This window comes from Monodelphis domestica, chromosome 3, assembly GCF_027887165.1.
Source record: "Monodelphis domestica isolate mMonDom1 chromosome 3, mMonDom1.pri, whole genome shotgun sequence".
Taxonomy (NCBI): Eukaryota; Metazoa; Chordata; class Mammalia; order Didelphimorphia; family Didelphidae; genus Monodelphis; species Monodelphis domestica.
In genome coordinates this window covers 478550802-478571460 of record NC_077229.1, presented here as the reverse complement: position 1 = coordinate 478571460, position 20659 = coordinate 478550802, and the positions used below count along the sequence as shown (strand labels likewise).

Sequence of the window (20659 nt, the reverse complement as noted above, 5' to 3'; positions counted from 1 at the left end):
AGTTTTTTTTCTATTTCTTGGAGTATATCTTAGTACCATCAATGATTCCCCCCTCCCTTTTTCTTTCTATCCCCCCTTACTCCATAGCATCTTGATGCCCTAATCTTTCCCTATGCGTGATTCTTCTTACTACTATAATGATGCATACAATTTTTGAGAGTTACACATTACATTTCCCCCACATATTAATATATATATATATATATATATATATATAATTTGATATAAATGTAGTCCTTATAGGAGAGAGTTTGAATAAAAGAAAAAGATAACATTTTTCTCCTTTTCCCTTTCCTTCATATTTACCTTTTCATGCTCCTCTTGGTCTTTGTGTTTGGATGTCAAACTTTCCACAGAGCTCTGGTATTTTCTTTACAAACACTTGGAAATCTTGTACTTTGTTGAATGCCCAAACTTTCCCCTGGAAGTATATAGTCAGTTTTGATGGATAGCTGATTCTTTGTTGAATACCCATCTCTCTTGCTTTTCTGTATATCATGTTCCATGCCTCACGGTCATTCAGAGTGGAAATTGCTAGGTCCTGTGTGACCCTGATTGATGTTCCTTTATATCTAAATCATCTTATTCTGGCTTCTTATAAGATTTTTTCTTTTCCTTAGAAGCTTTGGAATTTGGTAATTACATTCCTGGGAGTTATTTTTTGGGGGGATTTAGTGTAGAGGGTGTTCTGTGGACTCTTTCAATGCATATTTTGTCCCCTTGTTCTAGAATCTCTGGGCAGTTTTCTTTGATAATATCATGCATTATGATATAAAGATTACTGGCTTTTCTGGTAGACCAATGATTCTCAGATTGTCTCTCCTTCCCCTCTTTTCCAGGTCTGTCACCTTGTCAGTGAGATATTTTATGTTATCTTTTAATTCTTTAGTCTTTTGACTTTGATTTATTCTTACTCTTTTGCAAAGATCATTGCCTTCCAGTTGTCTGATTCTGACCTTTAAAGCCTGGTTTTCATTTTGAGTTTGGTCTGTCCTGCTTTTTGAGGCTTCAAGCTGTTTCTGCATTTGCATATTTTGGTCCCTCAGATTGCTGAGTTCCTTTTGCTTCATTTCCCATTTTTCCTGCCAGAAGGCTTCCATCTTTTTGATAATTTCTGATTTAAATTCTTCAAGAGTTTGTGGAGAATTTCCCATTTCCTTTGGAAGGTTTGGAGCATTTGTTTGTGTTTCTATCTCCTCTGTATTTTGTATTTTTGCTCCATAAAATGTGTCCAAAGTCACCCCCTTCTTCTTGCTTTTCTTGGTGTTTGGAGGCTTTTGCACTTTTGCACGGTTTGCCATCTCTATGGTTTTTCTACCCCTTTCCAGTCAGAAATCTGTGTGAGGAGGACTGGCTCTTAATGTATCTGTCTGATGGCCCGAGGCTTTAGCCCCAGGCAAATTGTCCATTCTCTGCAGCTGTGCTGTCTTCTCAGGGAAGCCCAGGGTGTGCCCTCCCCTGCCTGCTGGCGTTTCGGGTGTTACTGCTCTCAGTTCCCTCCAATTGCTTCTCCGCTGCCTTACTTCCATGCTCTGAGCCTGGAACAGCCCTGTCCGCAAGGTACCTCAGTGCCTTTGCTGCCCTAAGGTTCCTATCCTTTCAGAGGGCCCGGCCCTCTAAGGGGGCAGGGGTCCTGGCTTCCTTGAACTCTGGGGGCTCCTGATGGGATTAGGTTCAGCTGGGTTGTTCTGGATGTGCCCCGAGGCAAAAACCTCCAGTGAGACTCTGATGGAAGGAGCCAGCCAGGGGGCTACAGGCTCCCCCTATCTCTCTCAGGCTGCTTCCCTGTCATCTGTGTTGGATTCCCGAGACTGGCCCAGGTTGTTTTCAAGGTACACCTTTCAAAACAACACCTTTGCTGGCCCTGATGTTCCTGCTGCTGCTGCAGGCTCAGTGCTCTGGGTTGGGGGGAGAGGCGTCCTGGGACCTTCCTTCTGCCTTCCCCTTAGACGCGAGTGTTCTAGGATTCTGGCTTTTGGGGAGTGTACCTTTTGATTTGAGTCCAGAAGGAGGGTTCCCCAGTTCTTTCTTGTTGTTAAGTTTGAATTTCAGTCCCCTAGGAGCATTCAGTTTGTGACTGGTAAGGAAGGGTTTTCAGAGGTCTGAACGTTTGCTGCTTCTAAGTGGCCATCTTGACCAGAAGTCTGTAAATTTCTTAACTTTATTTTTAGTTTCTTAAAATAACATCAATCTTAGTGAACTGTGAGTTGGAGAAGAGTAGAGAACTAAAATAATCATTGAAAAATCTCTTGAAAATATAAAATCCTGGGGCATCTAGGTGGCTCAGTGGATCTCTCTCTATGCATGGAGACAAAGATCCAGGTTTCATATCTGGTCTAAGATACTTCCTAGCTGTGTGACTTCAGGCAAATTACTGAATTCCCATTGCCTAACCCTTATTTCTCTTCTGCTTTGGAAGCAATATTTAGTATCTAGTCTAAGACAGAAGGTAGGGTTTTTTATATCTTTTTTTTTAAATTTAGAGTACTTTTCCATGGTTACATGATTTATGACCTCCCCCCTCCCCCCCCTTTCCTCCCCTCTCTCAAAGCCGGGAACCACTTCCACTGGGTTATACATGTATCGTTATTCATATCTGTAGTAGAGAGATCCTTAAAATCATAACCCCAATTATATAGGTAGGGTTTTTTTTTAAAGAAAAAAAAAATAAAATCCTAAAGAGATGCTCACTGATGTATTTTTTCCATTTAAAAAAAAATGATTTAGAAAAATTTTCAAGGATTACACAAATCATGTTCTTTCCTTCCCCTCCCCCAACCCCCTTTCATATCCAATGTACTATATTAAACTGGGTATTACATGTGTCTTTGGTCAAGTTTATTGATATTTGCACTAGGATGATCATTGAGGGTTGATAACCCCAATCATATCCCCATTGACCCAATGTATTCAAGCAGTTTTTCTTCTGTGTTTCTACTCCCACAGTTCTTTGAATGTGGATAGAGTTCTTTCTCATAAGTTCATTGATGTATTATGTTGATATTGCCATCTGACTCTACCCTCTCCATCTCAAGCCCTGTAATTCCCTTCTCCCTCCCGCTGCCTCTATTAATTCATTCATCATTCAATCCAGCACAATTCTAATGTCATAATTCCTCTCCTGACTCCCTAAACCCACCCACACTGATCTCTCATTTCCCTGAGTTCTCGTATCCTGGCTTCCTCACTCAGTCACCTCATAATCAGGTCTTAAGCTTCCAAAAGCCCTTTAAGTTCCCAAAGGCAGAAATCACATTTTCTGTTTCTTCTTACCACCCCCACCCCCAGTCAAACATCATGTTCTGCTTGGACTAGCCACCCAGCAAGGGTTTGGTAAATGAAAACTTCAAAGTGTATCTTATTAATTGCCATTTCTAGGTTTGAACTTGGCTCAGCTTCTATAGCTTTCATGCTGGAACGACTGGAACGACAAATCAGTACTCTACCAGAGAGCGACTGGAGGAGGTAAGAGTTTCCTTATTAAACTTTGTGTCATGAATTCTGAGATTGGCAGATATTACAGTTGCTTTGACCTTGCCTTGCCAAAGTGAACTTAGAGGCAACCAAGCAACTTGAATGGCTCTAATCACACTCATGACTGGAGATGTGCATTCAGACATTAGAAGCTGTCTGCTTGCAGGGAACTTCCAGCAGATCTAGTCCCTTCATCTTATAGTTCAGGAAATGGAGGCTCAGAAAAAGGGAGGTTTGATCATATAATGAGATATTGGCCAAGATCTATGTTTCTTCTCTTTTAGGCCAATGCTTTTCCCACTGTGTCCTGTTATGCACCTGATTCCCTGGGGTTTTAAATTATTATTTTAATTCATAATGTTATTATGATATATATTAATTATAATAATAAACACACTAAATAATATGCATTTCTGTGCCAACTAGTCTGTGCTTGTAATGAATGAAATCTACTTGACAAAAACCCAGCTTATTTAAAATTTTTTATATTATTTTTTATTATTTTGTATTTTATCTTAAAATTCAAGTTCAAATGTTTGTAATTTCCTATGCAGACATGGATCTCATATGAAACTTTTGCTAAGTTTCTTTGCTAAGTCATAGCTTATATAATTTTTTCTTTGGTGATCAGCTGGGTCTCTCAGTAGGCTCATCTGCTAAGAAAAAAAATAGCCCTGAACTAGATGCTCTGTAAGGTTTCTTTCAGCTCTAAAAATATGAATTTAAGTTTAAATTCAAACAAAAGAAAAAAAGGAAAATGTCTCTAATTTTTCTTCAAAAGGTGAAAGAATTCTTCAGCTCTCTGAATGAAAATGGTTCCCAGCTTAGCTGTGTCCAGCAAACACTTGAGACGATTGAAGAAAACATACGCTTGGATGGATCAAAATTGTGAAAAAATCAAAGTATGGTTACAAAAAAGCCCCAGCTCATTGTAACTTTTTATGTCTTGCCGGGTTCCTGCAATCTACTGTAATCACCACATTTTGTGATGAAAGTGAACTTAAAAGAAATAAAAAGCCTTTTTTTTTTTTGCTACAAGATGGATATATTTTCTAATATTTAAAAAGATGGTTTCTTGCTCCATTATGTTCATTTTTCTACTCCCATGCCTTTTCATTTCTCTCAGCAGGGTTATTAATATAGATAGTTACAGGTGCCAAATCAGTATGTCACAAGTATGTAAAGAATGCTTCAATATTTTGCATCTGAATTCAAGACTTATTGCTACCTCCTATGCATTTGGGACAGTTTCCTCACCTATAAAATAAAGATAACAACTCATAACTACCTACCTCACAGGATTCTAAGAAAGATCTTTATAAACTTTAAATTATTAAATAAGCCTGAGTTAATATGTAAGAAGCAGGTCTATTATAATTTTTTTTTCTCTTTTAGAAAGGAAAAAATGAGATGAACACCCTGGTGACTATCTTGAAACTGGCAGGAAATAGAATAAATAAACTCCAAAATTGGAATATGATGTCTTCTGTTAAAAAAATTAGGGTTCCTATTAGGGCTTAGAACAGGGTGAACTTAGATGAGAAAAATTATACTTGATTATTTCAATATAATTGGTTTCCTCTGAATTTTCATATATACTATTTATGGATTTAAAAACATCATTTTGAAAAGAGGTCCATGACACAAAAGGGGCCAAGAACCAAAAATGTTTAACTGAGATTGAGCTCTATGTTTGGCCTATTATTGTTTGCTGATAAGGGAGAAACATGAATTGATTAATTTAGTCTGATCATGAGTGCTAAAGTAGTTATAAAATTTGAATGCCAATGACAAACAATTAAGTCAAAAAATATTAATTGTATGATCATTAGTGTTCAAATAGCAAAGTACTTCAAGATGACTAAAACTACTTCATAGGAGACTTTACATATGATTCTAAATGAGAACTGACCATCTTTATAGTTTACATGAATTAAAAAAAGATATGTAGGATTGTGTTAAACATATTAAACTGCTAAAGAGATTGGAGAAATGATATTTCATTGTATTGAGTACTTGAGACATAAAAACTTAAAACAAGGATGTTAGTAATACTTTTCTGGATAATGTTTTATAAACTTGCATTTTCTGTTATTTGAGACATACAAATTTGTGAATTAATAAATTCTATTAGAAATAAACATAACCATATGATTGGGGATGTAGACTCTAAATGAACATCCTAGTGCAAATACCAACAACACGGAAATGGGTTCCAATCAAGGACACATGTGATACCCAGTGGAATTGCACATCGGCTATGGGAGGGGTGGTGGGAGGGGAGGGAGGAAAAGAAAATGATTTTTGTATCCAATGAATAATGTTTGAAATTGACCAAATAAAAATAATGTTAAAAAAAAATAAACACAACCAAAACTGATGAAAGTGATCTTAAAGGAAAGTCGTTGCTTTAACTCCATTTGTATATTTCAATGAAAATGGTGGATTTTTAAAAGTTGGGCACTGATCTTTATGTACTCTGAAAAGTCTTGCTTAATGATGAATCATTCCCACATTAAGTTCAGTTACCTTTTTTCATAAATGAATGGCCATCTCTAGGCTTCTTTGCTCCAGTACACATAACAATAACCTCCTCTCACAATCACACTAGCACAAATCAGGGTTTGTTCAGAACCTGTCATATTAAGGTTTCCTACCAGGATGTACTCGAGTCCAGATGTGGAACATATCCCATGGGGCTGATCTCCCACCAGCAACAGGGTTTTGCTGGTTTTTGTTACCCTATCACTTCATTCCCCTCTAATTTATTTTTTGTTTATAAAAAGCTCCTTTATTTCTTCAAGGAAGTCAGTGTCACAGAAGTGTGTCTTTAAAGATGAAATTTCTAATTGTGATGTTTGGAGACAGTCTCTAAAAACATAATTTTTCAAATTTTGTCTATGTGATATGAGCCAAGTAGTTCTTCCTATCACTCAGTACCAGGTATTAAGAAATTTAAAGACCAAATGAAACAACTATTTATACTCAGCTGTATAGTGAATGCCATGCCCATAAACTCATTTCTCTTCAAAATATTTTATTAGCCATTCATATCTCCAGAACAGTGGTTCTTAGACTTCTTGCAATGGTACAATCCTAAACAAAGCTTTGGAAGAGCCCTGGTAGTAACTTCTTTTAAAATAATTTTTTAATGCTCAATATTAACAAAAGGTTCAGCAAACCAAAACCAAACCAACCCTCCACCTCAGGGTGCTTCATGGTTCCTTGGAGTCTCTTACTTAAGAAAAACTGTTCTGAAACACCAGAGCTTGATTAAAATTGTTTTAGGGAGATGAAACACCAAGTTTCTGTGTTTTTTTTTTAATCAGCAAAATTATTTTTTTCTTATTTGGCAAACTTGCTTTCCACAAAATCTGTACAGTGTAAAGACTAAGGCTTTAATATTGCTTTTAAAAACTATATTCAAGTTTTACATAAAGAACAGAGATACCTGCATTAATTTTCAATGACAAGCAGAACTGAAGATGAAAACAAAAATGAATTGTTGAAGGCACAAGTGCATTCCAAAAACTTATTTCTATTCATGCTTGGTATGAGCTGTGAGGCTATTCTTGCCACAGAGGGACAGGAACTTCCCATCTTTTGTTCTGGTAATGATTTTTCCATCCAGGCTTCAGTATATTTGATGTTGGCATGCAAGCTAAGCCTGATTCTTCTGAGAAAAGGAGAGAAGAGTCCAGGAAAAATAAGTCACATGATACACTTTGCTCATTGATCTGTAGAAAAGGTACTATCCAGGGTTTTTATTGTTCTTTTATTATCAGCAGCCGTGGTGGTCCTTATACAATATTTTATATTTGACTTGTAAATTCTTATTAGTCATTCACCCAAGGAAATGTCCGATACTTCCCAAGAGTCAAGGGGCAAAGGATAACTAGCAATCATAACATTCCAGAACACTGTAACATGTTCTAAAAATTATTGGAAACTGGAAGAAACCTCCTAAGATTGACAGGCACTGTGTGGAGAACATGTGCAAAAGGTTGCAGACTTTTTTTAGTTGCCATAAGTAACTTTTTATGAAATATATTTCTTACAAATATAAAGCATCCTTTCCCTCCCAAATGAAGAAAATTAAAAAAAAGTTTATCAATGCTTATGAAAATAATACAGGCAACAAAGACAAATCCTAGTCATTTCCTGGAAAAGAACATGAAACTAATTTTTCAGTATGCCAAAAGATTCCTCAAAAACCACTGTACAAAAGCCACCCTGAAACTGCTTTTTGCTGCTGCAAGAGCCTTTGGTTTGCTTAAAGTCACCATACACCAGTCGAATGAAGATTTTCTAGCATGTGCAGACAGCCTAAAAAAGAAAAAGTCAAAGAAAAAAATATTGAAACATTTGCTATTGAACTCCCCTCCCCTCCCAAAGGCACCATAAATGTACTATCTATCAAGCGTAATGGATTGCACTGAATAAGGAAAAACCATCAAATACAGATATTCAGATATTGGGATAGATAACGAAAGGCAAGCAATAAAAAAACAAGCCACATTTCAAAAAATCATGAAGAAACTTTAAGAATTTCAATCAAAGTAATTTGCCCCATACATAAAAATTGTATTTGATTCACAAGCTTTTCAACAGCTCTGATTACTATTACTCTTCAACTATCATCTCCTGTTACTCTTTATAGCACCACTAAATTGAGTCCACATCGCTCTCATTCCATAATCTCATTTTCCTGTAATTTATTAAATAAATAAAAAATGGGATCCAGAGAATCTAATAAATTGTAAGTTGGCTACATAATTTTCATTAGGCTCATCTTTACAGATATAGGCACATTGATGGGGGCTGTATCTGCATTTTAATGTCTAAGATGCAGATTTGTCTATCCAAGATAGTTTAGTTATCCTAAAACTTTTACAAGATCTGGGATTCCTTCATATCTTCTGATTTGAACCCAAAGGGACTGAAAACAGAGCTACCATGGGAACCCACTTTTTTATTTCTCAAATCTTAAAAAATCTAAAAGTCAAATCTTTCTGCTTCCAAAGTGCTCCATTTCCTATTAAGCCCCTATCATTACTCTGTTGTATTTTAGCTTTTTTTTTTTTTAAGTTCAGACCTGTGATCAGTCTATTCTCTCCACTGAAATAGTCTTTTAATTCACCTGTAGCTTACGGTCTTAGAGATTGGTCTGAGGAGTCAAATAATTGTTCAGAGTATTCTATCTAGTATACGTAAGGCTCTAGGCTTGAATTACCCAAGATCCTTTTAAACCTGGGACTGGTCTACTATCCACTATATTACAAGGCAATTCTGCTCAATATTCACATCTTGGGATTATTCCATCTTAAGTTGTAACATGCTTTCTTGTCACTGCTGATTGGAATAAATCTTTCATTTATTCATCAACATTTAGATTTTGAAATTTCAGACATATCAGGTTTCTATCTGCAGATGTAATAGGCTGGCATGAGATTTTAATGTGTCCTATTTATAAGACATTAAATACAGATATTTAAATATTCTTGTAACAGTATTCTCCAATTAAGAAATACTTTGTGAAGAGAGATTGATTACCAAACATCTCTTACATGCAAAGGGTAGCCACAGATGAATCAAATATGCCACATGTAGTTTTCAGGTCCAGTGAAAAAAAGTGCATTATAGTTGGTTACAACTGAATTTACCTAAAAGGAATACTCCCAAACCTTACCCATGAGCCTGAACTTTTAACTTGTCTTTTCTCCATCAGTTTTTGATCTGGAAGATTTCTCTTTAGACTGAAAGGAAAGGCAAAATGATCAATAGTAATTCTCTTTCTTATGTGTTAAAAATAATACAAGGAATCAAAGAAATGTAGAATAGGTCTTTGGGTATTTCAAAGTTGGGGGGAATGTAGCATCACACTTTTAATCATACTTTTATTATTTTGCAAAATATAATTTGAAATTGAATAAGAAAACAAATGTTTCTTCAAATAATAATAAATAAAAATACAATTCACATTTAACTATCCTCCATCTCTCTCCTCTTCTGAGATACTTCATTGGATATAAACCTAGTATAAGTACAGGCAGGTGTCCAAGTAATTTTAAAACATTTTATCACTTCTAGAATAGTTTTTTGAAGAAACCCTATGCTACTATTTCTGAATCTGAGAACTTGTATCTGATTATGCATGGTGATTTGATAAAACACATTCTGAACTAAAGAAATGTCAGAGAACTAGAATTCACCTAATCTATCTTTCTTCTTTCTTCCTTTTTTTTTAACATTATTTTATTTGGTCATTTCCAAACATTATTCATTGGAAACAAAGAATTTTCTTTTCTTCCCTCCCCTCCTCCCACCACCTCTCCCATAGCCGACTCATGATTTCACTGGGTATCACATGTGTTTTTGATTCGAACCCATTTCCATGTTGTTGGTATCTGCATTAGAGTGTTCATTTAGAATCTCTCCTCAGTCATATCCCCTCCACCCCTGCAGTCAAGCAGTTGCTTTTCATCAGTGTTTTTACTCCCACAGTTTATCCTCTGCTTGTGGATAGTGTTTTTTAGATCCCTGCAGATTGTTCAGGGACATTGCATTGACACCAATGGAGAAGTCCATTACCTTCGATTGTACCACAGTGTATATACAATGTGTACAATGTTTTCCTGGTTCTGCTCCTTTCGCTCTGCATCACTTCCTGGAGGTTGTTCCAGTCTCCATGGAATTCCTCTACTTAATTATTCCTTTTAGCACAATAGTATTCCATCACCAACATATACCACAATTTGTTCAGTCATTCCCCAAATGAAGGGCATCCTCTCATTTTCCAATTTTTGGTCACCACAAAGAGCACAGCTATGAATATTCTTGTACAAGTCTTTTTCCTTATTATCTCTTTGGGGTACAAACCCAGCAGTGCTATGTCTGGATCAAAGGGCAGGCAGTCTTTTATAGCCCTTTGGGCATAGGTCCAAATTGTCCTCCAGAATGGTTGGATCAATTCACAACTCTACCAGAAATGAATTAGTGTCCCTACTTTGCCACATCGCCTCCAGCATTCATTACTTTCCTTTGCTATCATGTTAGCCAATCTGCTAGGTGTGAGGTGATACCTCAGAGTTGCTTTGATTTGCATCTCTCTGATTATAAGAGATGTAGAACATTTTTTCATGTGCTTATTAATAGTTGTGATTTCTTTGGCTGAGAACTGCCTGTTCATGTCCCTTGCCCATTTATCAATTGGAGAATGGCTTGATTTTTTTTGTACAATTGATTTAACTCTTTGTAAATTAGAGTTTGTAGTTAGAGTAAATTAGAACCTTTGTCAGAAGTTTTTATGAAGATTGTTTCCCAGTTTGTTGCTTCCCTTCTGATTTTAGTTACATTGGTTTTGTTTGTACAAAAACTTTTAAATTTGATGTAGTCAAAATTATTTATTTTACATTTTGTGACTCTTTCTAAGTCTTGCTTGGTTTTAAAATCTTTCCCTTCCCAAAGGTCTGACATGTATACTATTCTGTGTTCACCTAATTTACTTATAGTTTCCTTCTTTATGTTCAAGTCATTCACCCATTCTGAATTTATCTTGGTGTAGGGTGTGAGGTGTTGATCCAAACCTAATCTCTCCCACACTGTCTTCCAATTTTCCCAGCAGTTTTTATCAAATAATGGATTTTTGTCCCAAAAGCTAGGGTCTTTGGGTTTGTCATAAACTGTCTTGCTGAGATCATTTACGCCAAGTCTATTCTTTCTTCTTTCTTGAATGTATTTGGAATGGGAGTTCATTATTCCTTCCATCTGTGGATAGCTCCAATTATCTTATTTTGAGCCCAGGTATTTGTCCCATACTAATTCTGTCCACTAGTCATTCTGGCCTCACAAGCAACAGAAACTAAGTCTAATTACTTTTGCTCCCAGGAGAAAGCCCTTCAGGTTATTTGAAGATGTCCACAAGAATATCATGACATACCTTGTCAAAGTTCTTATGAAATTAAAAACAAACTGTATTGGTCTCTTAATCTTTCTTTCTAGTAACCTCTGTCAAAACCAGGGCTCCAAAAAGTTATTTTCGATGATTGCATCATGAGAGTGCAACCTAAATGGGATCTTGTGGGTACTTTAATTACCATCCCGCTTGCTGTATCAGAGGATTTCTAGCTGTATAAAGTAATTTTCTGGTAGTTTGATAGGGCACAGAATAAATAAATTGATTTACTTAGTATAATCATTTTTATTATATTGGTTAATCCTTATTATGAGCACTTAATAGTTCTCCAAATTACTTAGATATCTTTATTTACATTTAGATAGTCTTTATTTGTGTGAGAGTGCTTCATAATTATGCTCATATCATTCTTGCATGTGTCTTGGCAGGCAGATGCCTAAATACTTTATATTGTCTGTAGTTATTTAAAGAGGAATTTCTTATTAAATTTAATATTAATAATATAATAATTAATAAATATTATAATATTATAAGTAATTAAAATAAAATAAATTTACTTTAAGAGGAATCACTTCCTCGGGTTTTGTTGGTAATACATAGAGATGCTGATGATTTATGTGGGTTTATTTTACATACCGCGTCTTTGCTAACGATGTTAATTGTTTTAACTAGTATTTCAGTTGACTGGGCTATCCAAAGCATACCAACATATCATCTGCAAAAAGGGATAATTTTGTTTCCTAATTGCCTATGCTTATTCCTTCAATTTCTTTTTTCTTCTTAGTGCTATGGTTACCATTTCTTGCAAAAAAAGTGAAAAAAACAGTGGTGATAATGGACATATCTTTGAACTTGAGAGAGAAACTTCTAGTTCATCCCCATCACAGATAATGCTTGATAGATAGATGTTGCTTATCATTTTAAGAGGGGCTCTATTTATTTCTATGCTTTCTAGTGTTTTTAATGGAATGGGTATTTACTTTGTCAAGAGATTTTTCTCCATCTATATAATCATATGATTTTTTTTGGTTGATTTTGTTATTGATATGGCCAGTTATGCTTATAGATTTCCTACTACTGAATCAACTCTGCAGTCCTGGTATAAATCCAGCCCGGTAAGAGTATATGGGATATTCTGCTGTAATCTCCTTGCTTATACTTAATTTAAATTTTTTGCATCAATATTCATTAGGGAAATTGGTCTATAGTGTTCTTTCTTTGTTTTTACTCTTGGTTTAGGTTTCAAAATCACATTTGTTTCAGAAGGAATTTGGTAGGACTCCTCCTTTACCTATTTTCCCAAACAGTTTACATAATATTAGAATTAATTATTCTTTAAATATTTGGTAGAGTTTTCTTGTAATCTTGTCCTGAGGTGTTTTTTCTTCTTCTGTATTTATTTCTGGCTTGTTTAATGTCTTTTTCTAAGATAGTATTTTAAAAAATATTTTGTATTCTGTTCATCTAGGAAATATTTATTCTTGTGAATATTTATCCATTTCACTTAAATTATTAGTTTCACTGGCATATGATTGGGCAAAGTAGTTCCTAATATTTTTTTTTAATTTCATCTTGATTGGTGTCCATGGTGGATTCCACATTTACCTCTTTCATTTTTGATACTGGTAATTTTGTTTTCTCTCTCTTTTCCCCTAATGGCATATTAATTAATGGTTACCTATTTGGTTTTTCATAAAATTGGCTCTGGATTTTATTTATTTCAATAGTTTTAAAAATCAGTTGAATTAATCTTACCTTTGACTTTCAGAATGCCTACTTTAGTGTTTAACTGGAGATTAACAATGTGGTTTTTTTCACCTACTTTTTTTTTTTTAGTTGCATGCTCAGTTCAATCATTAGCTCTCTAAAATCCTTTCTAACTCTATGTTTAGATGATTCCACCCTTTCAGGAATGCTCCTGCCATGCTTCTTTTGACTCACTACTCCTCCAGCTGACTTGCCACCTGGCATGGGTCCTTCCTCCCTGCTATCCAATTCTGGAACTTTTCTAAAATGAACTCTGCTGCTCTTGTCTGGCTTTCCCCCTAAGGCTCTACTCACCATCCCTGCAACTTTCTCTAAAGTACTCCTCTTATTGGTCACCATGACATTACATGTGTTATCTGCCCCTATTAGAATACAGACTTCTTGAAGACAGTGACTTGTTTTTTCTTTTGTGTTTGCATTGCTAGCACTTTGCACAACATGTGGCACATAGTAAGTATATAATACATGGTTTTTCACTCCACTCATTCATTCACATGTCCTGTGTTTCATGATTTATATTCCTTATCCTTAAACCCTAAAACAGTGAAAAAGAAATTATTTTCAAAATTTTAAGGGGGAAGGAGGGGACCAATTCCATTCTCAAGTGCCAAGTCACTTGTCTTTAGAAATTAACTTCAAAAATAAATTTCTTGACAAGAGGAAAATTGATCTAGCATTAAGAAACAGATCACTTAAGTTGCAAAAAGGATTAGCAGCTATGTCAGGGCTTAATTGCTAGACCGGTTCTTCTGCTTATTTATTACCTTTGATTTTCCACCATTCTTAGCAGGTTTAGTGCTGGAAGCTTCCTTTTCATCTTTTTTCTAGAGGAAAAAGAAACAACTATTATATAGTCATTATTATTGCCAGTCTAAGAAGTAATCACTGTTCTCAATCAAATTAATTCAGGTTCCTCTTTTCTGCATATTATCTCATTTTCATTATATATAGGGGACTAATTTAGTATGTTTAACTGAAATCTGGATTGTTCATTTTGAACACAAGAAAGAAAGGATTTTCCCACACTTTCCCTCTCTAGAAGAGCTGCCAAGTGGTAGTGCAGTAGAATAAGGAAAGTATTGGACTGATAAGGAGGAGATATTTATGTTTTAGTTAAAGCTCTTCCATGACTTTTCTTTGTATTGCCAACACTTAGTACAATACATGGAGTTCAGTAGATGGTCAATAATGTTTACTGAAGCAGAAGCAGGACACTGTACACAGTAATAGCAACACTGATGATCAACTGTGAAAGACTTAGTTTCTTTCAGCAATACCATGATCCAGAATAATTCTGAGAGACTTAGGACAAAGAATGCTATTGCTATCTAACTCCTGAGAAAGGACTCTTGGGATCACAATGCAGATCAAAACATGCAAACTTTCACTATAGTTTATTTGCATTTTTATTTTGGGGTTTTGATTTTATTATGAGTATTCTCTTACAAAAATGAACAATATGGAAATGTTTTGCTTGATAATACCTGTAGAACCCAGATTTAATTGCTTACCAGCTCCAGGAAATGGGAAGGAAGGAAGGGAGGGAGAAAATTTAGAAAACTTATGTGCAAATTTGTCATTACAGGTAATTGGCAAAAAAAATTTTTTTTATAATAAAAAAAGAAAGGAAAAATGTCTGACTAACTATTAAAGTGGCTCAATAGATAGGGTGCCGGGCATGAAGTAAAGAAGGCTTATCTTCCTGAGTTCAAATCTGAACATGAATACTTACTAGTTGGTGACCCTGGGCAAGTGGCAGCCCTATCTACCTCAGTATCCTTATCTTTAAAATAAGCTGGAGAAGGAAATGGCAAATGACTCCAGTATCTTTGTCAAGAAAACCCAAAATGGGGTCCTGAGGTCAGATGTGACTGAACAAAACAAAAATGGCTACTGACTAGCTCTCTATAGCCTCGGGTGAAACACTTTAAAAACTTCATGGATAAAAGAGATCAGAGATAGGGGTAAAGGACCTACTTGTACAAAAATATGTATAGCAGCTCTTTTTGTAGTGTCAGACAACTGCAAACTGAGGAACTATCTATCACTTGGGGAATGGTTGTGGTAGATTGGTGGTAGTGGAATAATATTGGGCCATAAGAGATGACTAGCAGAGTGAGTTCAGAAAAAACTAGAAAGACCAAATTGAAGTGAGCAGAACCAGAACAGTGTATACAGTAATGGAAATATTGGATGATGATCGATTGTGAAGGACTAAAAGAATTATCAGCAAAACAAGATTACACGATAACTGCAAGTGACTTATGAGAAAAATACTATCCCCCAGCCAAAGAAAGAACTATTAGAATCTGATTGAAGATTAAAGCTGCTATCTTTCCTTTTCCTTCCTTCACTTCCATGATTATTGTTTTCCTTATTTCCTTTTATTGCATATGTGATGTGTGTCTTCTGTCATAGAACGGGGGACATGGAAATATGTATTGCATGAAAGCACTGATACAACTTTTGGCAGACTTTACTCATTAGGGGGAAGGGCAGATGACAAGAAATTATCTGAATCACAAAATATAAGAAAAAATCTGTCAAAATGATTTCTATGCATAATTGAAAAAAATTAACTTAAGAAAAAGAATGAATCAATCAACAAAGATCCTAAGGATCTAAGCTTCCAGTGGAAAGTTATTTTCTGTTTAAGATTGAGTATACCCTAAAGCAAGTATCTTTATTCACCAAGAATGAAACATTGTTTTTCTTGGGGGAAAAAAATCCCTACAAAATTTCACAGATACCAAAGTAACCCTTAAGCTATCTATTTTTTTATTCCTCACTTTCACCACATAATCACATGGATGATTTAAAAATTGGGGGGAAAATAACTCACCTTTGCCGATTTCTTTGTACCTTCTGAAGATGGAATCTGGGAACAGTTGTCAAACCCTTCTGAGAGTTCATCAATGGGGTCTCCACTATCTTTAGAATTCTGAAATGAAAAAGGTATATCAAGTATAAATGTTCTTCTCTAACACAGCAAAGAAATAATTAAATTCCCATAGCAAATCTATTGTTATTCACCATGTTTTCTAGATGTTTTTCCTAGTGAAGATGCTGAAATAGATATTAACACATAGCTGTCTCTATTTTTTTTCTTTTCTCTTACATTTTATTTATTTGATATAAAAGTATCACAATTAGATGTAAGGCAAAGTGCACTATCCCATAATCCCAGCCAGACGAATTCAATAGAGAAACAAAGCACTGTAATTTTTACCTTGGGATCCTTGGGGGGTGGCTTTACTGGTTTACCCTTAAAAACAAGACAAATTGCTCATCAAATACATTTTCACAAATGTTCAAATTAGAAAACAGTCAATAACTGAAGTATATGAAAAAAAAGAGAAAATACTTAACAGTTGGAGAGTATAACCCCCCAAATCCTTAAGTAATAAATGTACCATGAAAACATGGATCCAGACTGAAAATAATTCATTCTTCTACTTCCTACTCTTTCTGCCATCCATGTTGAATATGAAAACATTAAGGTAATTACCAACTTAAAAAAATTATTTTTATGTTTAATTAAGGTAAATCACTGATATACCTAAAGGGAGTAAGAAAAATGTTCCTAGGATTAAAAAATGAAATTTCTTATTTTGTCTCCTTTGGCAAATCTGAATGTGAGTTTTTATAATTCCATAAATGAGCCAAATAACGAAAAAATAACAAAAATCACAACCAGAGACTTGAAAAATATGGGTTTACAAGGCCTGGGAGCCAGTGTGATAAATAATAGGTATGTTAAATACTGTATAAACAAGGCCATGGTGGCATGGCAAGTACATTGTCACTTTTTTTTTTGCCAGAATACCAGCAATGGCCGCACGGGGGCGAAAAAGAGCACATTTTCCAGCTAAAAATGTTTCCAGAGAAAGACTGAACACTTGCTTGAGTATTACAAAGCCTAACAGGATATTCTGGCTCTGACACCAGTTCTATTTGTTTCACTGGGTCTCAAATGCGTAGCATATGGGTGTCGTTTTGTATTTGCCCATCTTGGTAATCTGTCTCAAAGAGTGATTTTCTAATGAAGTCTCAAGAATAGGCCATTCAGAGGCTGGGAGGCAAGTCAGTCTGGCCCAAAGTCAGGAAAGACTAGGTCAGAAACTCTGTTGTCTTCATCTGAACCAAAAGTCTAGCATTTTTGCTTTTTCAATGAATATGCATCTAGATAGGAACTGGACAGGTCCTCTGATTTTTTAATCCTATTTTATCTTCCATTCTTTTTCTTGCAGCTTTAACTTTGGATAATGAATCAGAGTGTCTGTTCCCATATCTTCTTTTAGGTCTTTGAAATCAGAATTTCTTTCTCTCTTCATTCGTTCCCTCTCCCCACTTTTTTTGGACTAGAATTGTGACTTATTTGATTTAAGGAGTTCTTAATGAGGAAACTTCTCCTGCCAGTTCAGACCTGCAACTTTCACATAATAGTGCAATAGTCTCACCCAGTTGACAATTGAAGGGACTTACCCTTGACAGTCAATATATATCTGAGGCAAGACTTGAACCCAGACTTTTCCTGATCAAGAGGCCAGTTCCCTCCCTACTCTTCACAATATCTCCATTTTCACATTACAACTTGATTAAGTCTGACTGATAGGCTAATTAGTATGGCAGACATTTTTTTTCAAGAACAGAAACAGAAATAACACCTTAAATAGGTACATACATTTTTTAAAAGCACTTTCCACATTTCTCTTGAACTTTAGTTGAAAAATACAAAAATTATATCCTAAAGTAAAAATGTATTATCTTATATTCTGGGGGCCAAGAGGGACCACTTACATCCTTGTCATTATCAAGAAGATGCCTGTATTCAGGAGGGATGGTGTCATCTCTTTCTCCTAGCTTATCTCGATGTTCAGCTTTAGCTTTTTCCTAGAAATATTGAGCAAACAATCATAATCAATAGTTTTTTTTTTCATGGAGTACAGCCTAAGTTTCCAAGCATTTATTGCATTTTGGTAAGTTGGGGACAAGTGGTTTGTTTCTAATTCTTTTAAGCTACTAAAGACAATATATTCAATCTAACATGAAAAATGGTTATCTTTAGCTATGGATTTTCCATTTGCATTTGAAAATAATTTTAACATATATACAATATCCCCTATAACATACTCAACCAGTGATCATTCAGTCTCTGTTTTAAGACTTCCAAGAAGGGGAATGCACCACCTCTAAAGGCAAGCTATTCCATTTCTGGATACTTTTAGTTTTTTTTTATTTTTTGAGAAATTTTTATTTAATTAGTTAATTTAGAATATTTTTCCATGTTTACAAGATTCATGTTCTTTCCCTCCCCTTCTTCCAACCCCCTCCTGTAGCTCACACACAATAGTATTGGCTTTTACTGGTGTATTTTGTCTTGTATCAAGAACTATTTCCATATTGTTGATATTTGCATTAGGGTGATCATTTAGAGTCTACATCCAATCATATCCACATCAATCCTTGTGATCAGGCAGTTGCTTTTCTTCCATGCTTCTACTCTCTGGGTATTTTAAATAGTTTTTTTTGACATTAAGTCTTAATTTGCCTCTCCATTGCTTCTCTTTCTGCACTCTGGAGCCAAGGGTAATGAATCTTATCACTTCTTCCCATGGCAGCCCTCTAAATAAATGAACACAGCCATCAGCTCTCTATCCACCTTTAGAGCCATCTTTTCTTCAGGCTAACTATGTCCAACTCCTTTAAATAATTCTCCTAGCCCCTCCGTAGATTCTCTCCAGCTTATCAACTTCTTTTTTTTAGAACCTACCAGCCAGAACCAAATATATTACTTCAAATGAGGCTTGACAAGGCCAGATTCTAGGGAAATCATCACCTTGCTGTTCCTTGGACCTAAGTTCCTCTTAAGGTAGTACAAAATTGCATTAGGCTTGTTTGGCTGCCCTATCCAATTCATATAGTGTTTCCAGTCTACTGACACCCTCAGATCCTTTTCAAAACAATTTTTTTTTTCTATCCAGACCTCAGCCTTCTTATATTTGTATAGCTGATTTCTGTACTCCATTGCAAGCCTTTTCATTTATCCCTGATGAGATTCAGGGATATGTTGTAGACTGGCAATACATTTTTTGTATTGTCATTAAATGTGTTAGGAGATAATGAAATAGGCATTTAGAAAGTACCTAGTACGTGCCAGGTACTGTGCTAAACACTTTACCAATGTCATCTCATTTAATGGTAGCTGTCTTTCCCAGATTTGGGTCATCTGAAAATCTGATGTACCTACTCATCATGACCTTATGCAATTATCTAAACTATTGAGCACAGGGTCAACCAAATTCAGATCCTTGGGGCACTCCACTGGAGAGTGCCTTTCAAAGGCACCAAACAAGTTCTCTTTTGAGTTTAGTCTTAAGACTGTTCTGGATATATAAAATTTCATTATTATTTAATCTATTTCTCTCAATCCCTTTCACAAAAATAGTAAGGGACACTTTATCATAAGCCTTGCTAAAATCTAGGTAACCTATATACTCAGCATTCTCATCATGAGTGAAATAATCTTGTTAGAAAAGGTAATTTTTTTTCCCTGGTATAATCTGTTTTTGATGACGCCATGGTAACTCTCTGTAATGATCACTGCTTGTTTTTGTAGATTTTCATCATCTGTCTCTTTAATAATATGTTTGGGAATTTTGCCATGAAGTTCACCGTACTTAGTTTGCTTTAACAAAATATTTCCAGTATAATATATCTGGCACCATTGACAGACAAAATGAATAAAAACAAGTGTCAACAGAGTATTTATTTAATAATGACATATTAACATATACCCCTATAATAAGGAGACACTTTTAAGTGTTTGGAATCTGACAGCATTTGGGAATTAATAGAATTTTACTATTTTATTTCTTGTATGGAAAAAAGATCTCTAGACAAAATAAATAACTATACCTTGTACATTTCAGTAAATCTTTGTCCTTTTTTTGTAGAAAGGATAAATGTTACATCAAATTATGTGTCTTGTTATTCTTTTTTTCTTACCTTTACTTTATCCTCCATTGGTTTGTTGTCATCAGGGTCTGGTTTTCTTTCCCCAAGGGTTTTAGAGAGCTCATCAAATGCATCATCAAGCCCCTCATCTTTTTGCTAAAGAGTGAAAACAGAAATTAGAAAAAAACCCTCCATATTAACTATAAATACACTATGGACAGGTAGCCTCACCCAGAAGTGCTGAATGTTTTTCCATAAACAAGTCTATTTATCTTCAAAGTAAACAACTAAGTGGTTCTGTGGATAGAGCCCTAGACTTATTTTTCTGAGTTAAAACCCAGTTTCAGACACTTATTAGCTGTGTAACCCTGGGCAAGTCACTGAATCTCCTTTTGTCTCAGTTTCCTCTATTATAAAATGGGAATGATAACAGCACCTATGTTGTAGGGCTAAGGATCAAATGAGATATTATTTGTGAAGCACAGCACAGTGTCTGGTAACTATTATCTTCCTCCTCCCTCTTCCCTCATCCTAACCAGACACTTG

At 35.3% G+C, this 20659-nt stretch overlaps 1 protein-coding gene across 17 annotated transcripts in view; it reads right to left on the bottom strand.

Moving 5' to 3' along the window:
* Positions 1-6494: 6494 nt before the first annotated feature.
* Positions 6495-20659, bottom strand: part of CAST (calpastatin) — a 161282-nt gene continuing 147117 nt past the window's right edge. For all 17 annotated transcript variants that reach the window (XM_007487240.2, XM_007487245.2, XM_007487246.2 and 14 more), the window contains 7 exons: positions 20165-20269; positions 17957-18049; positions 16386-16421; positions 15999-16097; positions 13921-13980; positions 9164-9230; positions 6495-7800 (listed from right to left, as the gene is read on the bottom strand). In XM_007487240.2, the coding sequence (XP_007487302.1) occupies positions 9180-9230; positions 13921-13980; positions 15999-16097; positions 16386-16421; positions 17957-18049; positions 20165-20269 (444 nt within the window). In that variant the 3' untranslated portion in view covers positions 6495-7800; positions 9164-9179. The remainder of the gene's footprint in view (positions 7801-9163; positions 9231-13920; positions 13981-15998; positions 16098-16385; positions 16422-17956; positions 18050-20164; positions 20270-20659) is intronic.